General features: G+C 40.9%; 1 protein-coding gene across 2 annotated transcripts in view; it reads right to left on the bottom strand.

Annotated features, from left to right (window-relative positions):
- Positions 1-18,563, bottom strand: part of csgalnact1a (chondroitin sulfate N-acetylgalactosaminyltransferase 1a) — a 32,577-nt gene extending 14,014 nt beyond the window's left edge. The window contains exons 1-4 of one of the 2 annotated variants that reach the window (XM_019258418.2): positions 18,413-18,563; positions 5,872-7,213; positions 2,936-3,152; positions 845-946 (exon numbers count right to left, since the gene is read on the bottom strand). In XM_019258418.2, coding sequence (XP_019113963.1) covers positions 845-946; positions 2,936-3,152; positions 5,872-6,676 — 1,124 coding nt within the window. In that variant the 5' untranslated portion in view covers positions 6,677-7,213; positions 18,413-18,563. Of the gene's footprint in view, positions 1-844; positions 947-2,935; positions 3,153-5,871; positions 7,214-18,391 lie in introns of both variants that reach the window. The other variant, XM_019258417.2, reaches the window with a different exon arrangement.
- Between the last annotated feature and the right edge of the window lie 1,810 nt (positions 18,564-20,373).

The raw sequence follows: 20,373 nt of genomic DNA, 5'->3' as shown, positions 1-20,373 counted from the left end.
AGTGGACTTAATTCAACACCCTTCTTTCTGTATCTTAATTTACCTCTGCTCCAACTGGTTCTTATTCAATGAGCTTCTTTTACAAATCTCAATCTCTCTCCTTTAAGAATTCTTCCACACTGAAATCTATAATATTACAGGTTTGTTGCATGTTTCTGTTTTCCACATTCGCAGAGTCTGATTTTGACCAGCTTCACACGATGCTTCACTTTCAGTGTATTTAACGTGTCCTTCCTTTTAATCTTCACAGTTCCCCCTTAGCGACAGCAGCAGGCAGACACACAGAGGGACAAAGAGACACTGTGTGATACTACGCATCCAACTGATTCAAGGCCACACAAAAACCTTCGGGGATGGGAATCGACAAGCGTCACCATAGCAAACCCCTCAGGGAATCTATGGCTCAATTTACAGTGGATCTGACTTCTCATCAGTCAGCAGCGAATGTTTCCAGAGGTGTGGGTGTCGAGGTCCATGCGTGTAGAAAGGTTTAGCATGATTTAGGGATGATCACAGGTCTGTTGTAATTTATCTGTGTTGGCTGGTAGCTCTCAGCTCCTCAGTGTGGGTGGCATACTGCTCCATTATTCATCAGACAGATCAGGCTGTGTTGCAGGACGCCGAGCCAGGAGGTGTGTGTGTGTGTGTGTGTTCTGTGTTTGCATCGTGAAAGTGAGGGAGACAGATTATAAATGTGAAGAAAAAATGCTTCTAGTGTATGCATTAAAAAATATTTTTTACAGCATGTGCTGACTGCAGCAACGTTTGGTTTCATTACATAAATTGCGTATATTATATAATATTCTGCATTTGGCCTCTGATCTTGGCTGTGGTTTCAACCCACCTGGACGTGTTCTCCAGAGTGCTGCGGACTTCGCTCATCTGCTCTTTCCCAAAATACACCACCGTCAGATGGACACGGCCGTCCTGACGCACACAGACTTCCCTGTACACACACAAAAACACACAGAGGAAGGGACATTGTGGATCAAAGCACACTCAAACTGAGATGGGTTGGATCCCGGGAAGGAAGAGCAAATTAGGGAAGAAGAGAAGGCCTTGGTGTGGAGGATTTGTTCTATGCTTTCTGCCAGAAGGATTAGTTTTTAAAAAAAAAACTTAAAGTCTAAATCCTAAACCCTAAAATCATTCATTAAGAATGAATGTGAAGCATTTGCTGATTTCACCTTCTCAAATGTGACAGTTTACTATTTTTGACTGTAAATCTGATTTCATTGGCTTTAGGGCTGTAAGATGGACAAAACATGCAATAAGACGTCACCTTTAGATCTAGGAGATTGTATTATAATTACCGACTAAAGGATTAACTAATGATTGCTAATGAAAATGATCATTTTTAGCTATAATCCTGGCTCTCCTCTACCTATAAGCACAGGGAGAGATTGTACATGGGTAAAAGGAAGACCAGGTGGGAGATGCCTGCAGGCACTTTGATGGAGACGTGTCAAATATATCACACACGTGCTAAAGATAATTCAGCCTCTCTCTCAGAGCACACATACATATGTCAGAATATTTCCCAGAAGGACATGGAGGAAAATGTCTCATAAAACACAACTAGATGAGCACAAGATGCTTGAAAGTGACTAAATACGTGCAGAGGATACTGACTAGTCATGAATAATACAATTTTCCCTGTCGTTACAGAGGCTGTTGTATTAAAGGCTCTCAGTAAATGCGGCATTATTAGTAAAATAAATTGATTTTTCGCTGGGATCTGATGAGTCATTCTTCATTTTGTCACTGGGACCACAAATTAGGAAAGAAAAAAAACTTCTAAATATAATTATTTCATCATGTGGTAAAAGGGATTTTTTTTTCTTTTCAGTCTCCAGAGTGCCTGTCTGCAGATGTTTGCAGTTTGTTTGCATTGCTATGAATTAACATTTTATCTCTATATTCTGCACCTGGGAAACATATCACAGCGCATCATAAATGCACTTATTTTCCAGTCGAAATGCGAATAGAAAATAGTTGATAAACACGCAGTTACTCACCGTTATCACACCCTAAACACACACACATACAATTTTTCTCCTGGCCCACCGTTAATATGGATGAGGGTAAAGTGTTTGCTCAGCGACTCGCTAAGTCTTTCAAGTAAGTACACTCCTGCCATGCTGTATATCAACTACTGCTGGTCTGCCCAGGGGGGCATTTTAATGGGCTGCAACACTGCTACTAAGCAGGATTTACCATGTAAAAAGAGCTGTGATAAGCAGCAGCGGCAGCACAATAAATCATAGACATTAAGGAGGATGTTTCCTCAACTGACGGTGACATACTCCATAGCTGAAATAAGCCCGTTTTTCTGTTGAGCTGATGAGATTTGACTGCTCTGTTTGTGTTTGTCTTTATCTTCATGGTTTCACCACATACGTGTACATACTAGCCTGGATCTAATTGTAGTGAAATGCGGTATAATTGACATGCGTATTAGCTACGTGCATCAAAAAGATGTATGAAATTACATTTCCTGTGGGCATGCAGTGTAATAAAAAAACTGAGTTGTGATCTGTGAGGTCGTCTTCACTCATATTCTTGTCTTGAATCATTTAAATTTCTCTCACGTGTTTACATTCCAATTATGCCGAGCAGCACCAAAATAAATTAATTGATAAGACTACACATACAGTTTCAAAATGTTAATTATAAGTTTCTTCAAAAAAAGGGAAAAATTGCCTCTTTCCTCTAATCTCTGCTACCCCTCGTCCCTGTCTGCCCAATTAAAATGTAAAACTGAAATTGAAACTGGGTTTGAGTATCACATTTTCCTAAATTAGTTACGTGTGACACAAAGAACCGTCTTGAATAATTTACTGTGGTGCTTCTGTTTATGTCACGTGGCTTGTGTGACTTTGTAATTAACTGGAAGCAGAATAAACAAGTCGAATATCTGAGAAAAGGTTCCCACCTGAAGTTGTGCATGAACTGCTTGAACTTGTCTGTGCGTCTGGACAGCGGGACAATGATGTTGATTGGGACGTTGGCTGTGTCCACCCTCTCGTTTTTCACCTTCATCAGTGGTCCAAAGGGACGAAAGAGGACCATACGCCTGAATTCATGACTTGACTCGCCTCTGAAGGTCAGCTCGTACAACGTCCCTTTGTCCTTCTCTGTCCGGGTGATACCTGATGGGTGAGACACAGTGAGAATACGCTTTATTTGATTTATTGCATAAAGTCAGATACAATACATATACATGTAATACATATAAATTAGAACTAGGCAAGCTGCCTGTTTGAAAACGAGGTCACAACCAAGAGCAGCCCAACTTGCACCAGCTGCACGCTCTTGTCAAAATATGATAGTTTGCGGTTGATGGTAATGTCCATAGAGCCAAACTCAAAGCTTTAAAACGGGTGTCCACAAACCAATGGGTGGCAGTGGTTTTACACTTGGTTTCTACTGCAATCCATCCAGTAGTTGTTAAAACATTTCATGTCAAGACTAATAGTTGTTGAGAAGTTTCAGTGACTACTACGAATTGAACTTCAGGGAAATAATAGGATCTATATTAACTCACATGAACTCACAAAGATGTATGAAAACAGTCTAAATGTTGTGAGTTTTAATGTCAAACTTGTGTTTCTGTGCCTGTAGTTTTTCTGTGTCTTTCTTTTCTTTCTTTGTTGCAGTCATGTTATTTTTCGCCAGGGTGCAGCTTTTGTTTAAATCCCCCGAGATTTCTGTTTCCAAGTTCCAAGGATCAGTTTTCCCCCTGTTTAGTTTTCCAACATCTAATTTTAGAAGATTATCTGAAAAATAAACATTTTTATGGGAACTTCATTTTTAGCAGCAGCTTCATCGTTATTTCTTTGTCAACAATTCTTTGACGGACCGATACTGTGCGCATAATGAAAAAAGTTCAAGATGAAGTGATGAGTTCATATGAGTTCGTCCATGCAATCTGCTGCTGTTGCTGGCCAGAACTTTACGTACACATGTAACACACCCACAACACACATACACAGAAACAGAGGCTATTTTAGTAATCCAGACCAATTTTCTTGTTGCAAGTCTTAGGTCAGCTTGTTTCCCCAGAGAGATGTTGTTTTTCAATTACTCTGCTATTACAAGGATTATTACTTGCAAATAGACCTACTGAGGTCTGCAGGGGTCGAAGGCAAAAGGAAATGGAATACAGAAAAGGAGAAGTGAAAGCAGAGAGAAAAGAAATAGACAATTGGAAAGAGGAAGGGTAACGCATCGCTGGAAAGAGACATTGTCTTCAAAGAGAGCCTGAATGACAAAAAAAAGCAGACACACTGAGAAGGGGAATAAAAAATAAAGAGAAAGTGATGATCAAGTCATAAAATGAAGAAGAGGGAGAACATAAAGATTCCTGTGGGCAAAGATTTACAGCCTGATAGCCGCTTGAAATGAAGGCCTTCCTGTTAAGTTGGCGCTTCCTGTGATGGGAGGCTTTTTTTTCCCAGAGGGACACGATAAGCTTTCATTTAGTAAATATGCTGAACAATTTAGACTAAATGCCTTCACATCCTGTCTCTGTCTTTCTGTCTAGCTGCACTTTTCTGTCCCTTTTCGAAAGGACAGAACTCACTTTGCATACCTCCTCTGTTTGGATGCAGTTTCAGCTCACTTGCCAATAAAGCCCTGAAAGCTCCCTGAAGATCCTTTTGTCAGTCTGGCAATCTAGACTGCCTTTCACTTGTCTGGCTGGATGGATAATTCCCTGCTTGTTTGAGATTTCCTTAAAATCGATGTCCATTAGGGAGCATTAAGAGCAAAATATGAGCAGGAGGCAGTCGCTATTTTCGTAAAAGCAAGCTGCACCGTCCTGCTGTCTTGTTGAGGAATTGTGGAAGCTGTTTACGTGAATACACATGCATACACACAAATGCATGAACATCCATTAAAATCACTGTCACATAAACACACACACACACACACAGATTACACAGGACCACACAGAATCTCATACACATGCAAGAGGCTCCATATAGTGACCTATGGCTCATTTCCTCCGAGCCAGGTGCCCCTATTACTCACTTTAAAAACCTCCACCCACACACAGATTGAAGATGGTGACCTTCAAAGAGCAGATTACACACAGCAGATACACACAAACACACACACGCACTAAAACGCCACATTTGAAAAGATGCTCCATGTGAATGAGGGGCAGCTGTGCTCATTTCCCGAGCTTGTGAGCAGAGCTGTGCAGACTTGCAAACTTGGAGGATATCCTGGATGTACTTGTACACAAATACAGAAATATTTCTGACCTTCCAGGGATTCCTGTACCCAAAACATAACAAAGTTGAAGATGGTAGCGAAAAAGCAAGCATGTCTCAAAGAATTTATGTTTATAGAGTGCTAATTTGTTTTTCCAATTACGCTGCGGTGACAAATGTTGTGTTATTACGTAAAGACATATGCAGAGAGTGAGTTTGCCATTACTTTACTCAAAGCTATGCGCAGTCCAACTTAAACACCCAAACATGTACTCTAATTGGCTAAGACAGCTTGTGATGGTTTAGACCTGGTTACGCCTATACAACAAAAGCCCTTTTAAACATAGGGAAAGATCGTGGTTTCAGTTTAATGTCAACTTTTGACTTTTGACTCCCTTTTAACCTTAACTAAGCTCGGCCAGTGCCTAAACATAACCATAAAAAAGTAGTTGTATGAGAATGTGCTAACTATAGTGTACAGTTAAACAGCTATTGATTTTAGGCCTTTTTTGTGGCTACAACACATTTTTCTGCTGACCATGCCCACAGCAGTGCTTTGCTCTACTTCACTGTTGGGATTTCTATCTGCTTCTACAAACTGGGAGTGCACTCACAACTGTAATTTCGAGTGTAAAGGGACATTTGATCTCACCTTCTACGAAGTCGGATGATGAGTACACTTTGCTCGTTTGAGTCTTTTCCGCCACACCCCTGCTGTCTTGCTGGGATAATGGTGTGTTGAGGCTGTGCAGGGCCATCTCCAGCACCTCCCCGAGCTCCTCTCTCTTGTCCTTCCTCACAGGTTTCTCCTCTGGGTGACGTGTCAGTCCCATCTCCAGCTGGTACACCCTCTGCAGGGTGAAACTCTCAAAGGGCACCACAGCGTACTCGCTGGGCAACCTGATGCCGGCGGTCACCTCGGCCTTCGACAGCTGGCTTCGCAGGAAATCCTGCAGATCTGCCTGCTGGCCTTTGGTTCCATGAGCCTCCCCAAGACCACCACCCTGCGAACCAGCCCCGGTTTCTGGTCCATCTATTGGGCCCCCGCTGGCTCTCTTCAGGCTTTCCTGCACTCCCTTCAGCTGCTGGCTACGCTCCTGCAAGGCCTCCTTGAGCTGAGCAATCTGCTTCTTCAAGGAGGAGATGTGGAGGCGATGCTGCTCTTCACGCTCTTGGAGGAGCAACTGATAAGACTGAACGCCAGGGGGTCCACCGATCTGAGCAACACCAGCTCCTCCTGTCCCTCCTGCTCCGATTCCTGGCCCTGTGCCCCCCAGGCTGGGGTGGATGGGTCCAGCGCGGGGCAGGGCATGACTCAGCGGAGGGTCATCAGAGTGCGGCGGACTGCAGTTCATCACATAGAGGAGCGACAGGGAGCAGCAGAGGATCACCAGCACACCTCCAACACGGGACACCCAGGCTAGTAGTCCACGCCGCAACATTGCTGCATGTAGCATCAAGACTCACTGACTAAAACAGCCATCCACACATACACACACAAATATCATGTAACCTCACACACTCCAGCCACGATGATAAGAGTCCATTTGTGATTATGTTCCATCACCCAGTGAGGAGGCCGGCTACTTATCAGTATGAGGCCTTTTAATCTGAATTAGGTCATTGCCTCTCCGCTGCCGCTGAGATTGTAACTTGTTTTGTCATTGGCAAAGTGAACGTATGAGCTTGTAAAAACACTTTCTCTTGGTCCAATTAGCTCCAAGGTCGGCGAAAAGGCATCATTACATTGTTACATCATCCATCAGTCAGATGTGACTCATCTGTTCACATGTGTCCCGACTCTCTCAGTCAGTCCATGATGTCCGCTTCCTGTCTGCTTGCCTGTTACCAGAAGTGTCTCAGGAAACTAACTGGAACAGTTGAATATTCCACATCAGCCCTGATGAAGCAGGGTGATGCATGGGACAAAAATGTTACGTTTTATGAGAAAACAAATCCACGCTGGCCGGCGGTGGTTTCCTCATGTTGTTTTCCTGAGAAACAAACCAGAGAGACAGAGAGGTTTGTCATTAGAAAAACAGAATCATTTGTGACTTCTTGGCCTCCACCGGCTGCATCATATCAACATGACTTGTGTCATTTAAGTCAGAAACACGCCAGGCCACTTTCAAGTTAGCTTAGGATGGCAAAGGGTTGAACTGCATTGGCCAAACTAAACATTCCCTCAGGACTGCAGCTCCTTGAAAACAACGTTGTCACTGATATGTGAAAATATGAGCAGAGTGAAAGGGTGTGTGTTTGTAAGGGTGTAAATTATTGTGTGGGTGTGTTCAGTGGAACATATCCAGGTATGTATGTATCTATCTATACCTTCAGTATATTGAGTGAAGGACTGTAGTGTCATACTGCGCTATTTATGTATTTACTTACACTTTATTTAACCTGTGTGTCTTGAGATACAATACCTCTTTGTATATGTGTGAGTTTGTAGAAAAAAAAAACATACTAAAACCAAAGAGCAGATGGAAAAATGGCCAGGCGTCAAGGAGAAGAGAATTTTGCTGAATTTCCTCAGAAGAAAAAGAGGATTTACCGAGACAGTTATATTGAGTTTGGCTTCATAGAGGCCATGGACAAAATTAGATCTCAATGTGTCATGTGCAGTGAGAAATTGCCAAATGAAAGTATGAAACCCTAGAAGCGACACTAGACTACTAAACATCCAGAGACGGTGGGCAAACACAGGGTAGTTTTTCTTCAGGAAAAAAGAACTTCTGGTGACAAAAATGCCCCCAGAACATACAGGAAAGCTTTGCCAGGGCTGGAAGCGACCAAAAGGAGGCAACTGCTGCTGTCAATAAAAGGCTGAGACATGTATATTTTATTTTTTTAATATTTGTTAAAATTCTTACAACCTTAAATTGAAGAGGTCTTGGCGACCCTAGAAGGGGTCAGAAACACCTGGTTGGGAACCACTGCCTCCATTAAATATCAAGTTAGAGCCAGGAGGTGGTTAGTTTAGCATAAAGACTTGAAGCAAGGGGGATCAGTCCGGTTAATCCAATACAAAAACTGAAGTGTAAAAACTGTGTAAAGTGTAAAAACTGACCATTTCTTGGTTAGGCACCAATATCTAGTGGTAACTCCATATTTTGATGCCTTAGGACAGAGCCATGCTAGTTGTTTCCAACTATTTCCATCCTTTATGCTAAGCTAAGATAACTGACTCCTGACTATAGCCTTTTATTTAATAGACTGGAATGAGCATGGTATAAATTTTGTCATCTAACTCTGTCACAAAGAGAATACATTTTTCCAAATATCAAACTATTGCCAAGACTACAGCCAGTTGCACAGCTTAACATCAAGACTGGAAACGGGGGTAAACATGTTTCTGTCTGAAGATAACAAAATACATCTTTAAACATCTTGAAGGCTCATTAATTACATGTTATACCATGTTTGTTTACGCCAACCATCTCTTGGCTCTTGCTCCACATTTAGTGTAAAGACATGAGAGTGGAATCGATCTTCTCATCCAACTCTCAACACGACACCAAATAAACATATTTCCCAGACAGTCAGTGATAAGAAAGAAAAAAAATAATACTGATACAAAGAATTATGTTTCTTTTCTTTTTTCTCTGATATTTACTTTTATTCTGATGAAATACTCTTCTTCAGGCCTTCAGAGTCTTCAGAGCCATGAGCCGACATGGCTCCAATTTATGGGGTCATGTGATTATTTTGATTAACCATTAACAAATATGACCCAAGAGTAGATGCTGATTTATATCCAACACCAGTATAGAACAGGTGAGGGACGTTGAGGTGTATCTGTAAGTGTAAATGTGAGTCTGGAATGTATATATATATATATGTGTGTGTGTGTGTGTGTGTGTTTTTGTGGGAAGGTGTTTCAGTGTTACAGTACATATCTGTAAATGTATCTCTGTGTATCAGTCTCAGTCTCTCTTGACCCCGCACACAGTCAGCTCTTTGACAGGGCTGCCTGAAGCCGAGCCTAATGAAAGGATTAGTATATGGCAGGAGTGAATACTGGACTGTGCTCTAACAGACGCTGAATCAGGAGAGACAGGGCGTCTCTCCAACAGGACCTCCACTGCCAGCTTAGAAAATGTTTGAGGAAAGGGTGCTCTGGGAAAAGTGGGTGAGCTGGAGAGTGAAATATGGTTGCTGTGATGGAGGATCATCCTTTCAATTACAGAAAAATCCTCATGATGTCATTATATGAGTCCATAAATCCTCAAAAAAATGTGGTGTGACATTAATGGCGTGTTGGCGAATAATAACTGTCTCTGGTTGGTTCACAAGCGGCTCGCATTACTCCTCTATCCATGTGATCACAAGCTGGGAACCTTTAAATAATTACATCACTCCTCCCAGATGACTTTGACTTTCCTGGTTTCATGATTTCCTGTAACAAACTACACTAATGCCAGCGAATGTGACCACAAGCCATTCACACAAATGAAAGCATGCACTTAGTTCTGACATTGTGAAGGTCAATTTGCCTTTTTATTGGGGGAATAAATGCACCACTTTGCATTTTAAATTACAGTGAGACTCAGTAGTATCACTTACAGTTACTCATTCTAAAACAATAAACGATTAATGATGCAACAACATATTTCTATCATTGTTTAGTCTTTAAATGTCAGAAAATCGTGAAAGGCCTAAGGTGATGGCTTCAAATTGCTGTTTTTGTTCACAAAGGATATTCAATTTTAATTTCACAACAAAGAAATTCAGCAAATCTTCTCAAGAAACTGGGAACAGAAAATGTTTCGCTTGATCAATTATTTAAAGCTACAGCCAAAAGTCTACTAGTTAGCTTTGCATAACAAGACTGGAAACAAGGGGAAACAGCTCCAAAGCTAAAAGGTCCACCTCACCTACCACCACATTAACAAAACATTATATCTAAGTGTGAAAACTACAACTTTTTTTTCTAAGTTTAGCGGTTTTCCTGTTTCCAGCCTTATGTAACTGTTCATATTTCCCGGACTGACATGTAAACATAACAACATGTGGTTTTTACAGGGAGCTATGGGGAAGTCACTATACCCTTCCTGGCCAAGAAACAGTCCAATTCATAACTTCATTTCTGCATTTTGGTTTTTGTGTGGATTAACCTTGGCCATGACCAGCTTCTATGACTCCTTCAAAAACAATGATTTATTATTCCCGTCAATTCATTTTCTGTTGATCAAAGAGTTTGAGCACACTACACATACATAAACTATAATATACTAATGTCACACATGATACTGAAACAATAATGATGAATATCTGTATTTGATTGCGCTGTATTTCTTCACCTGTGACACTGAGATGTGTTACTTTTCAAAACACTATCACAAACACAATAGAGCTTCAGATCTTCTGCGGCAAAGCAGTCAACCCCTGTTGTTACATTACAAGAGAAAGATTCATTGCTGAAAGGAGGGTGGTGTGACTGAGATTTGAAAGCATACACTCACAGTCAAACCACTGAGTCTCACTGGGAATGAATGAGTTGATTCAGTCATGGTTATTTGACTCCCCGTGGGGATAGGCATGGCTGCAGGAACACCAGCAGCTATAAAATCATGTCTGATTTTATTGGTGGTGGGATGTCTAAACAGGCGTCTGTAATTTTCTGCTTATATCAAATGATGCTTATCTCTAAACCATGTATTGAAAGAGCATGTGTTTGATACCTGTGTCCTTTACACATGTAGAAATGATTAGGAAACCCTCAAACGAAATGATTTGTATTCAACTAAATTGTCTTTGCTGCCAATATTGTACAGTTTTCTTTGTATTTTTAACGATGCATAGTCGAGTCATATTCTAGACGGAAATATCTCAGTAACTTTTGGATGGATTGCCATGATATTTTGTACACACATTCATGGTGAGAAATCTTAATTAATTTGGTGAACCCCTAACTTTTTATGTTATCCAGTGATATAGCTCAACATTGTCTTGCTGGATTGACACAAAAAGACATGTATGTTTCCCAGAGGATGTTTCTTTATTAATTTGACAAAGAATGAACATTTTCTCTAGCGCCACCATGAAGTTCACATTCATAATTTTGAGTAAAATGTTTCAACCATTAATGGATGGACTGCCATAAAACATTCAAGGTGCCCAGAGGATCAATTGCAGTAACTTTGATGATCCTCATACTTTTCCTCTCGCACTGTTATCAGGTTAAATTTTCAATTTTTCCAATACTTACTATTGTCTGCAAAACTAATGCTATGTCATCAGCCTCTGCTAAAGTTTAGTGTTGATTAGCAAATGTTGCATACTGATGTTAGTATTTAGCTCAAAGCATCACTGTGCCTCATGGAGTGTGGCTAGTCCGCCCGCAGACTCTTAGTCTTATCAACACTGTGAAAAAGTCACCCCAAAGACAGTCTCCCACTTGAGTTATAATTTATTTATGTGTAATCTGAATATCATAGAGAAAACTGTGTTGACTTGAGTTATAATTCATCTAAGTGTAATCTGAATACATACAGATGACATAAGTAAACATAAACTGAGAGGAAATGACATCATTTGAATATGTGACTTTGCATTTGGCACCTTTTCACAACACCCTGCCCTGACTTCACCCAATATTGTGCACATTCGTTTATATATCATCGCTATTTTACGGTATATCCCAGCCAGTTTCAACAACAACAAAAAACGGTCCTAAAATTTAGTACTTCCTTTTTTTTTCTCTGACTTCCCTCTCTATCTCTGGCAGGGCAAGCACCTGATAACAATTTCCTGGCATTTGTTTCAACATTAACTGTTCATGCAGCTCCAGCACAACCTCAAAGCTCTCTCACGGGGCGGCATCCTCTTTGCATAACAAGACTAATAAATCTACAGCCTGTCGGGTCTGTTTACAAACAGAGAAACAAGGCAGGGGATGCATTTCTTCCACTTGCAGAGATGACATAACTGATAAATGTGTTTTTCCCCACATCACATATTTCATTCTCCCTGCTAGAAATAGAAACAGAGATGCAAGGACACGAGTGGGAGAGGGTCAAAGACAGAGAGATGAAATAAATAATCATGCTGTCATAAAAAGAGAATAAGATGAGAAAGAGAATGATTTAGTATTTGGTGGCCAGAGATATTTCCAAAGCAAAAGCTCTGCAGCATCTGGTTCAGCCTCCAAAATCACTTCCTCCCCTCCTGCTGCTGCTTCCTGCCCACGGGGCATTTGTGTTTATATATGTGTGCGCTTCAATTTCTGTGTGTGTGTGTGTGTCTATTCAATTTGTAGCAAAAATATCAATGTTACCCTCTTAACACCTGTTATAAAGTGATGTGTTAATCTTTGTGAAAATAAGCCAGGGAGGGTGAAAAAAAAAAGAGCATGAGAAAAAAAGAAAGTATCGAGCAAAAAGAGGGAACTGCAGGGTGTTGCTGTCGGGAAAATTTCTTCTCAGTTCAATGCCCCATTTCTGGTTGTCACTCACACTAGTACAGCAGAAATCACACACAGGTGACAGATTATCCGAGTGTGTGTGTGTGTGTGTGCGGTCTCTTGCGGTCTGTGCACTACAGCCTACGGGGTCAACCTTTAAATGTCTGAGACATTTGAGAAGCAACCTTGTGACCCTCTCATCGTGACAAATGAAGCATCTCGTCCCCGCTGTCAGACTTAAAGAGCCGACTGTCTTTGCTCCCTGCTGGTGTATAATATATTCAAAGTGAAGCGGGTCACTCTTAAAGAATAATGCGTGCACTGAAACCATACAGTGCATGTCCTTTTTCAAAGGCGGGCAGACGCATTCATTGAGGGTTGAGTATGTGTGAGAAACGAAGACAACAGACCTTGCAGGAAAGAGTGAAAACCACAGAGAACATGGTGCATATCTGTGTACATATGCTTTAAAAGATCTTGTCGGTGCGTTTGCGTGTTGTAGATCTTTAACTGCAAATTCTACACTTGCTTAAGTTTTTCACATCCACCCTCAAGAGTTTTTATTATCTTGTTGTTTTCCTTTTTTTTTCTGCACAGTATGAAAATCTATAAACAGACTCATCAGACTTGCTGTGTATAATCAGCGCACCATTAATCAGTTGCAAACGAGGTGATCCATTGATTTAGTGTTACCGTGAAGTTTAATGATTAAATTCAAAACAAGGGCGGTTAAAATCTAATCAGCTGAAGTTTATAGTTGTGCATTCAGGGGTTAAGGCATAGCAATGGAGTCTACACATGTAACGTAACGTAGGCTGTGCCTTCTCGAAAACTGAACTTCACACATCAAAAAACAAACAAAAGAGACCGCAAGAGCTGTGAGCGGTCAGCATCGTCAGCTGATGGGTTCTGTTAGTTCCTAATATTGGTAAAGTTGGCTGTCACTTGTGCAATGTGAAGCAAGTTTAGAATAGGCTCATTTATTTTCTGTTCTGTTTTTTTTCAGTCATGCATCTAAAAAAGTGAGCACAGTTACTGTATAATTAAAGCACCATGCATCTGTTTGGCGTTGCAGTGGTGCGATCAATGCAAGAAATCAGATGCTGAGCTATAAATCAATACCTACTCAGAATATTTACTTGCATCAACAGTGATCTAAATCCATGCTGCGTCCATCCATACTGTGCTTATTTGTGAGATCGTCCCTGACTGAGAAAAAGCCCAGGCCTTTCAAACTCCATGTGCTCAGATTGTAACACAGGGATTTTCTTGTTTTGAATGTGTAGTCTTTAAAACCCACGCAAAGATAACCCATGATGACATCATCTTAGACTCAACAAAGCTCCTCCAGATCCACTGAGACATTATACAACTGTTTCCACGGGCTGAGAACAACTCAATGATGAGTAAGATGATCTCGATGCGTACAATTAAAGGAGTGCGGTCTGCACATTAAGTCAGAAATTGTTGTGAAACATGTCAAACCACTTTTTAAATGTTCCTAAACTCATAGTTTCTCATCCTATACTGATCCAAGGAGTACACACTTGTTTATATGAGGCAGTATAGATGCATTTATCATTTAAACAGCACCCCCTCCCAGTAAGTGGCCTCCGTGACCATTACAAACAACCCGATAAACCACAGACCCATGCATGTTTAAACTTTGCTCCTTCCTGTCTGTCTACGTCTCTCCATCCTGTCTTTCTACAGCCCCTGGCGAGCTGTGTATTCGTTACAGGTCAAGGATGTTAATGCGCTTTTATGTGTACGTTCGCCTCAGTTAATGTCAGGGCTCGTCCTTCTCAGACAGCTCTGTCTGAACCTGCCCTCCAGCTATTTCACTGTAAAAATGAGGAATGTCCGCTTGGGAGGAAACAAGGAAAGGAGAGGAGAGGAGATTAATTAAGATAAATTTAAAAGGGAGGCTGGTGCGAGCGTCAACTATGCCCACAGATTACTTGAGGGAACTATTAAGCTGCTAGATCAGATACATGGTGTGAGGAGCAAATGAAGAGGAACTCTGTACGAAGTGAACATGTGGGGAGGAAAAGGAGGAGAAAGAAGCAGAGAAAGGTTTCTTTGATGTCTCTTGTCCCCTCAGGTGATTCTCTCTCCCATTCATTAGGGACCGGTTTCCCCGGAACCTTCCTGTCGACGTGCCATCTGGAAGGCCCTTAAAAAAAACACCACATTACACTCCTTTACTTCACTACAAGCGGCCCGTGTTAACATTCACCAGCCTCCCCCACCACCACCACCACCACCACCACCTCCTTCTCCTCATCTTCCCCTCTCCCTTTCTCTCTGTTGGTCCTCAAAGTGTCCCATTTCTTCACAGTTAGGTTAGACTGTATCAGATAAAACTTTAATGGGCCCCATGGGGAAAATGGGTTATTGCAGCAGCAGAGCATATGGAAAACAGATACATAGATGGTTGGATAAAACAAGATATTCAATGAGATTTTATAGGCAATTCATCAATAAAAAAAAAATAATAATTTGTCACAGATTTAGTGCTACTGTGTGTATGCTCTACAGAGCGTTTTAGCATCTTTCAGCTAATTGTTTTGGTTTTACAGTTTTACATAGCAGGGATTTTTTTTTAAAGATTTTTTTTGGCCTTTTCAAGCTTTATTTTTGATAGACAGCTTAAGAGTGACAGTAATGTGGGAAGAGAGAGATGGGGAACGACATGCAGCAAAGGGCCGCAGGTCGGATTAAAACCCTGGGTTCATACATGGAGCCGATGATCTACCAACTGAGCTATCCAACAGCCCTAGCGGGGATATTTAGATTCTCCCACACAGCTCTAAGATCAGCTGGTTACCTAACTGTGATGTTGACTGGGCAATGTTTTAGTTTGTGTTTTATTATATTTTTATTACAATATGATATAATAAGAGAGGCTGTCTGACTGTGGCCATCCAAAATGTGTGCTGGTACAACATTTATTCATCACAGCAGAGACTTGATTTGAAGATCTGGTTAATTACACTATTAGACACAGTTTCTAGGACATGGGCGTATTATTTTGTAACAAGCTAACTAATCCAAATTTAATTATTATTCATGCATCCAGTTTCCGGAACAACTGATCCTTATTACAGTCATGGGGGTTCACTTTGGGTTAGAGGCGGGGTACATCGCCAGCTCATCACAGGGCCAATTAAATTATTCATAAAAGATAAATTATATGTGTTTAATTCATGTTGATAAATCGGATTCCAGACCAACAAAGCAAATATCATCAGGTTTAGTAATACTTTGCCAAGATTTATGTAATATAATGTTTATAACTGGCATTATCATACTGATAAGTTGACATCACAACTTTTAAAAATATCCTACAACTACCACTAATTCCAATAATAATACATTTTATTTGTATATTTTTTTTAAATTTAACAAAGTGCTTCACATTCGAGTCCAGCTTGTTTCCTGTTAACACATGTTGTAGTTAAAAGAAGCTAGAAATAGCTACAGCAAAAAAACATTGAGCTTGTTGAGCTAACACTGAAAGTAATTGGACACAGTAAATCACAACCTGTGGTGATGTGGGGCCTTATGTCAAAATGTGGATGTGTTCCCAACTTTAAGAAATGAAATAAATAAATAAAAGATAAATGAACAATCATCCCACGATTAGAACGTGTCTTTCCCAAAAGGATCCAAAAATGTTGTTTATGTTTTGTGCTTATTGGCAGATATACTGGCAGTATCAGCTTTAGACAGGCTCTGGCTCAAGATGTGCTTTGTTTTATGTATTTAAAGATAGAAGTAATATGTGTCAGCCATCATAAACAAGTGACTCTGATTCCTATCCAAAATGAACAGCAGGGAACACAAACATTGATTTTAGTGCTGGTCAGAGACACACAGAAAAAAATGATTGATCTCTTCCATCAACTGAAGCTACAATAACAGCCACCACCCAATCCTACAATGTGCTATGTCTGTCCAGAATGGGGAAATTAGTGGGCACTCCCTCATTCCCTCAAAACACAATGGAAAAAAAACACATTACATTTCTGATAGGGCACAGCTCATCTCTCTACGTAATTATGGTGCAAGACAATAAATCTGAGTTTGTTCAGCTAGACACTCCCTCTGTCACATGCTTCACAGTTGCTGATGCTGATTTTACAAATGGAAAATTGTGCATAGCTGAAAATCTAAGTGAGGTTGACACAAAATAAATACATCCAGCGTGTCCACAGATCCCATCTGCTCACCTCAGCCGTTCACCTGCAACACGACCATCATAATTTCACATTGTCGCGTCGTGCAACAAAGCTCTGAATCCATCGTGTGGAAATGTTGTGGCAAATGAGTTTTGAAAGACGCTTACAAACGTGAGCCAAGTTCAGCCTACTTCCTCCTTCTCCATGGACAGTAAACTGCCACACAATGCTGTACAGAAGCATTTCTCAACGGAAGCCTCTTCGCATGCAAAGGTACAATGCCTGAGGTTTGGCTTTAAACAGTTAAAACAGGTCTTTCTATTGTTGTATGGATATAATTACGACTGACACAGCTCCACCCTCTGCTATTGACAATGCATTACCTGAGAGAGAGCCCTACATATATATATATATACCCCTAAGTCCATTCAAAAGCTCTCCATTTAATTGAATAAACAAGCATTATCTAAATGAGCGAGGGCAACAGTAATATCATCAGCGGGACGTTACATCAGTGCCATTAAAATGTCCTGCGAGATTCTGTTATTTGATCTGTGAAATATGAGAGTACACAGAGTCTGCGCGGCAACAGAAAGACTCATAGACATGTACTAAACACACATATAGGACACACACACACACACACACACACACACATACATATTGTATTGAGTATCTATAGCAGGACAACTTTATCTTCCAGCCACAGGAAGCACATGCATGTCATCAAGTATCGCATCCATTTTTCTATCACTCATAGAGGGTACTGGCATATAGAGCCATATATAAACCCTCAGCATACAGTATGTGTGTACACTGCAAAGTATTTCTCTTGTCTGCTTGCTAATCAACCTCAAATCCTGCATAATCCTCAGTTTCATTCTTCATTCTTTCATTCTCCAATATGAGGAAAACAACTCTGGCAGCTTGCAAACCAAATATTTCAGGGTGCTAGGTGCCTGTTAGTGAATGCACTAAGCAGGATTAGGACCATATTCCTGCTAAAACCTCCAACGCTCTCAGTATTGCTGTGTAGTGTATGCATGCATGTGTGTGTGTGTGTGTGAGAGAGAGAGAGTAAGATGCAGGGGAACACTGTGGGAAAAAAGCCTTCACTTTCACTGAGTGCATGTAATTTTATTATCTGAGTCTAACTCAACAGAAATGATTGTGGGCGTGTTTTTTTTTTTTTTTAATTCCTCCATGTGATTTTGCTTTCAAGTGACCTCAAAACATGACTCCCCCCACACACAGAAGCAGTCTGGTATTTTTGAATATTTCCCAAAAAAGGCAAGTTCATTTAGATTCAATGTGAGAGAAAAGTGTGACTCCACTCACTCCAAACCTCTTCAGCACTTGAAAACACAGAAAAGCAACTGCTACACATATTACACACATTTTGCCTAATGTGCGTATTGATCATTGTTCATGAAAAGTAGCTGCATGTCCTATAAATTGAGCAAACTTAAAGTTAACACTGATCAGCCTGAGAATGATCAACACAAATATCACACACATTATAACACTAATCATTTTCACACTGTGTATGACGGCAGGATACATAGTTTCCAGTGTTAACATACCCTCTGACCGGGCCAACTGACCTCTTGTCCCCGCAGTTGTTCCCTCAGTCCATCCTGACTGGAGGTTTTGTTTTGACCCGGTGCTGCGTCCCCGTCCTGCAGCCCTCCTCCGGTCTTACAGCCGACACTTGCCGAGTGCAGGAGCGGGTGTGAGCGTTTGTACCGCTGTGGAGTGTGAAGCCTGCCGGAGAGAGGCAGGATTACACCGGAACATGAGAGGTGCTGCCTTCAAAATAAATATAATATACTGGCTCCAATGCTGAAACCACAAATAAACTCACAATTTGAGCTCACATATATTAAGAGGTTTAAATAGATTTTTTACAAAATCGGCTCCCTGTTTTAGAGGGACTTTTAACAATGAGTAAGAAATGGAATACATTAAGCATAACTGTGTTTTCATGTGTGTATAATAAGAAGAAGAAAGAAGAAGATATATTTTATTAATCCCTCAATGGGGAAATTCTTTTTTCACTCTATTTTTTATTTTTTATTTACATGCATTTTAACCCGGACACACACACATGCAGTACAACGGCATAGACATGCAAAATGTGGAGAGAGATGGTGGAGTGATGGGCAGCCAGCCAGACCAGCGCCCAGTGAGCAGCTGGGGGGTCAAGGGCACCTCGGCAGTGCCCAGGAGGTGAACCGGCACCTCTCCAGCTACCAGTCCACCTTCCACCTTCCATATTTTTGGTCCATGTGGGACTTGAACCGGCCACCTTCCGGTTCCCAAGCCAAGTCCCTATGGACTGAGCTACTGTTGCCCCCTAATAACCTGAAAATAAGAATCATTATTATCATTTTATATCCACACAGGGTTCTCTTCCCTGGAGAGTTTAGCTCCATGTTAATATTACCTTACCTTAGCTGTTATAATGAAAGCAGGGGACGGTAGCCTGGCACTGTGGACTGTAGACTAGCACAATATCCTATACAACCAGCCAAGACTTAGTTGTTACTTCTGGAGCTTTGGACAGCGCCAGACTAGCTCTTTCCCCCTGCTTTCTGTCGCTGTGGGTTAGCTCACAGTAGCTTTATATATTTTTTTCACCGATGCAAGTGGTATCAATCTTCTCAGCAAATTCTCAGCAAGAAAGCAAATTCACGTATTTCCCAAAATGTCAAACTATTTTTCTTATAGGTGCAATAACTTTTTCACATTTTTTTTTTTACACAAATTTTCATAAGCCTATGCACACTCAATCCTCTTTATGGATAATATACACTCAGGCTTTTTTTCTTCTTTTTTTTTAAATAGCAGGGTCAGCACAGGTGTTCCCAATCATACTAATTAGGATTCAGTTCCATTCAGGTCAGACAGAGTCAGGGTGCTGCTGTGCTGCATGTTGACTCACTGGAAAGTCTCTGCTGCACTAAATGGAACAGGGCCTTAATTAATATGATTGGAAACACCTGTGTTGGCCCTACTATTTCACGTTACATCGGCTAGTGAAAAAGGTCTATGTTCGCCATTTTAGCACTGTAGCACAAAGGGAGGAATCACCACCACTGTGAAATGGCACCTGTAGAAGCTGCTAGAGCTTAAGCGGTCAAAAGTTGGCACTAGTACTCCTCTTGTAATATAAGTGCATGTACAGCCATATTCAAATTAAGAGACACTACCCTGCTGGAATTAGCGCACAATTCCAGGAAGCAAACAGTGTACACAGTGTCTTGATTAAAGTGTAAGTATTGAAACTGAGACACAGCCAGTCAGTGTGTTCTGTTTATCCAAACATGCTAGGCAGTAGTTAGGAAGTGTGGGCACTGTTAGATAAGGAAAGTGGAGGAGAGGCAAGAAGCCAATGTCACCACCATTATACCATGGACAACTCAGTTTGCCTGTACTCTGCTTTTGAATGTATATTGCAATGACCTCTATTGAATTAAAGTTTTTTTTTATTGAAAAAGAATTGTGTGAGAGAGGACTTAAGATATCTTGAAAGATCTGACTAATTTCTTCATCACTGCTTAAT

Source organism: Larimichthys crocea, chromosome IX, assembly GCF_000972845.2.
Source record: "Larimichthys crocea isolate SSNF chromosome IX, L_crocea_2.0, whole genome shotgun sequence".
NCBI classification, from domain to species: Eukaryota; Metazoa; Chordata; class Actinopteri; family Sciaenidae; genus Larimichthys; species Larimichthys crocea.
This window is presented reverse-complemented; position numbering and strand designations above follow the sequence as displayed.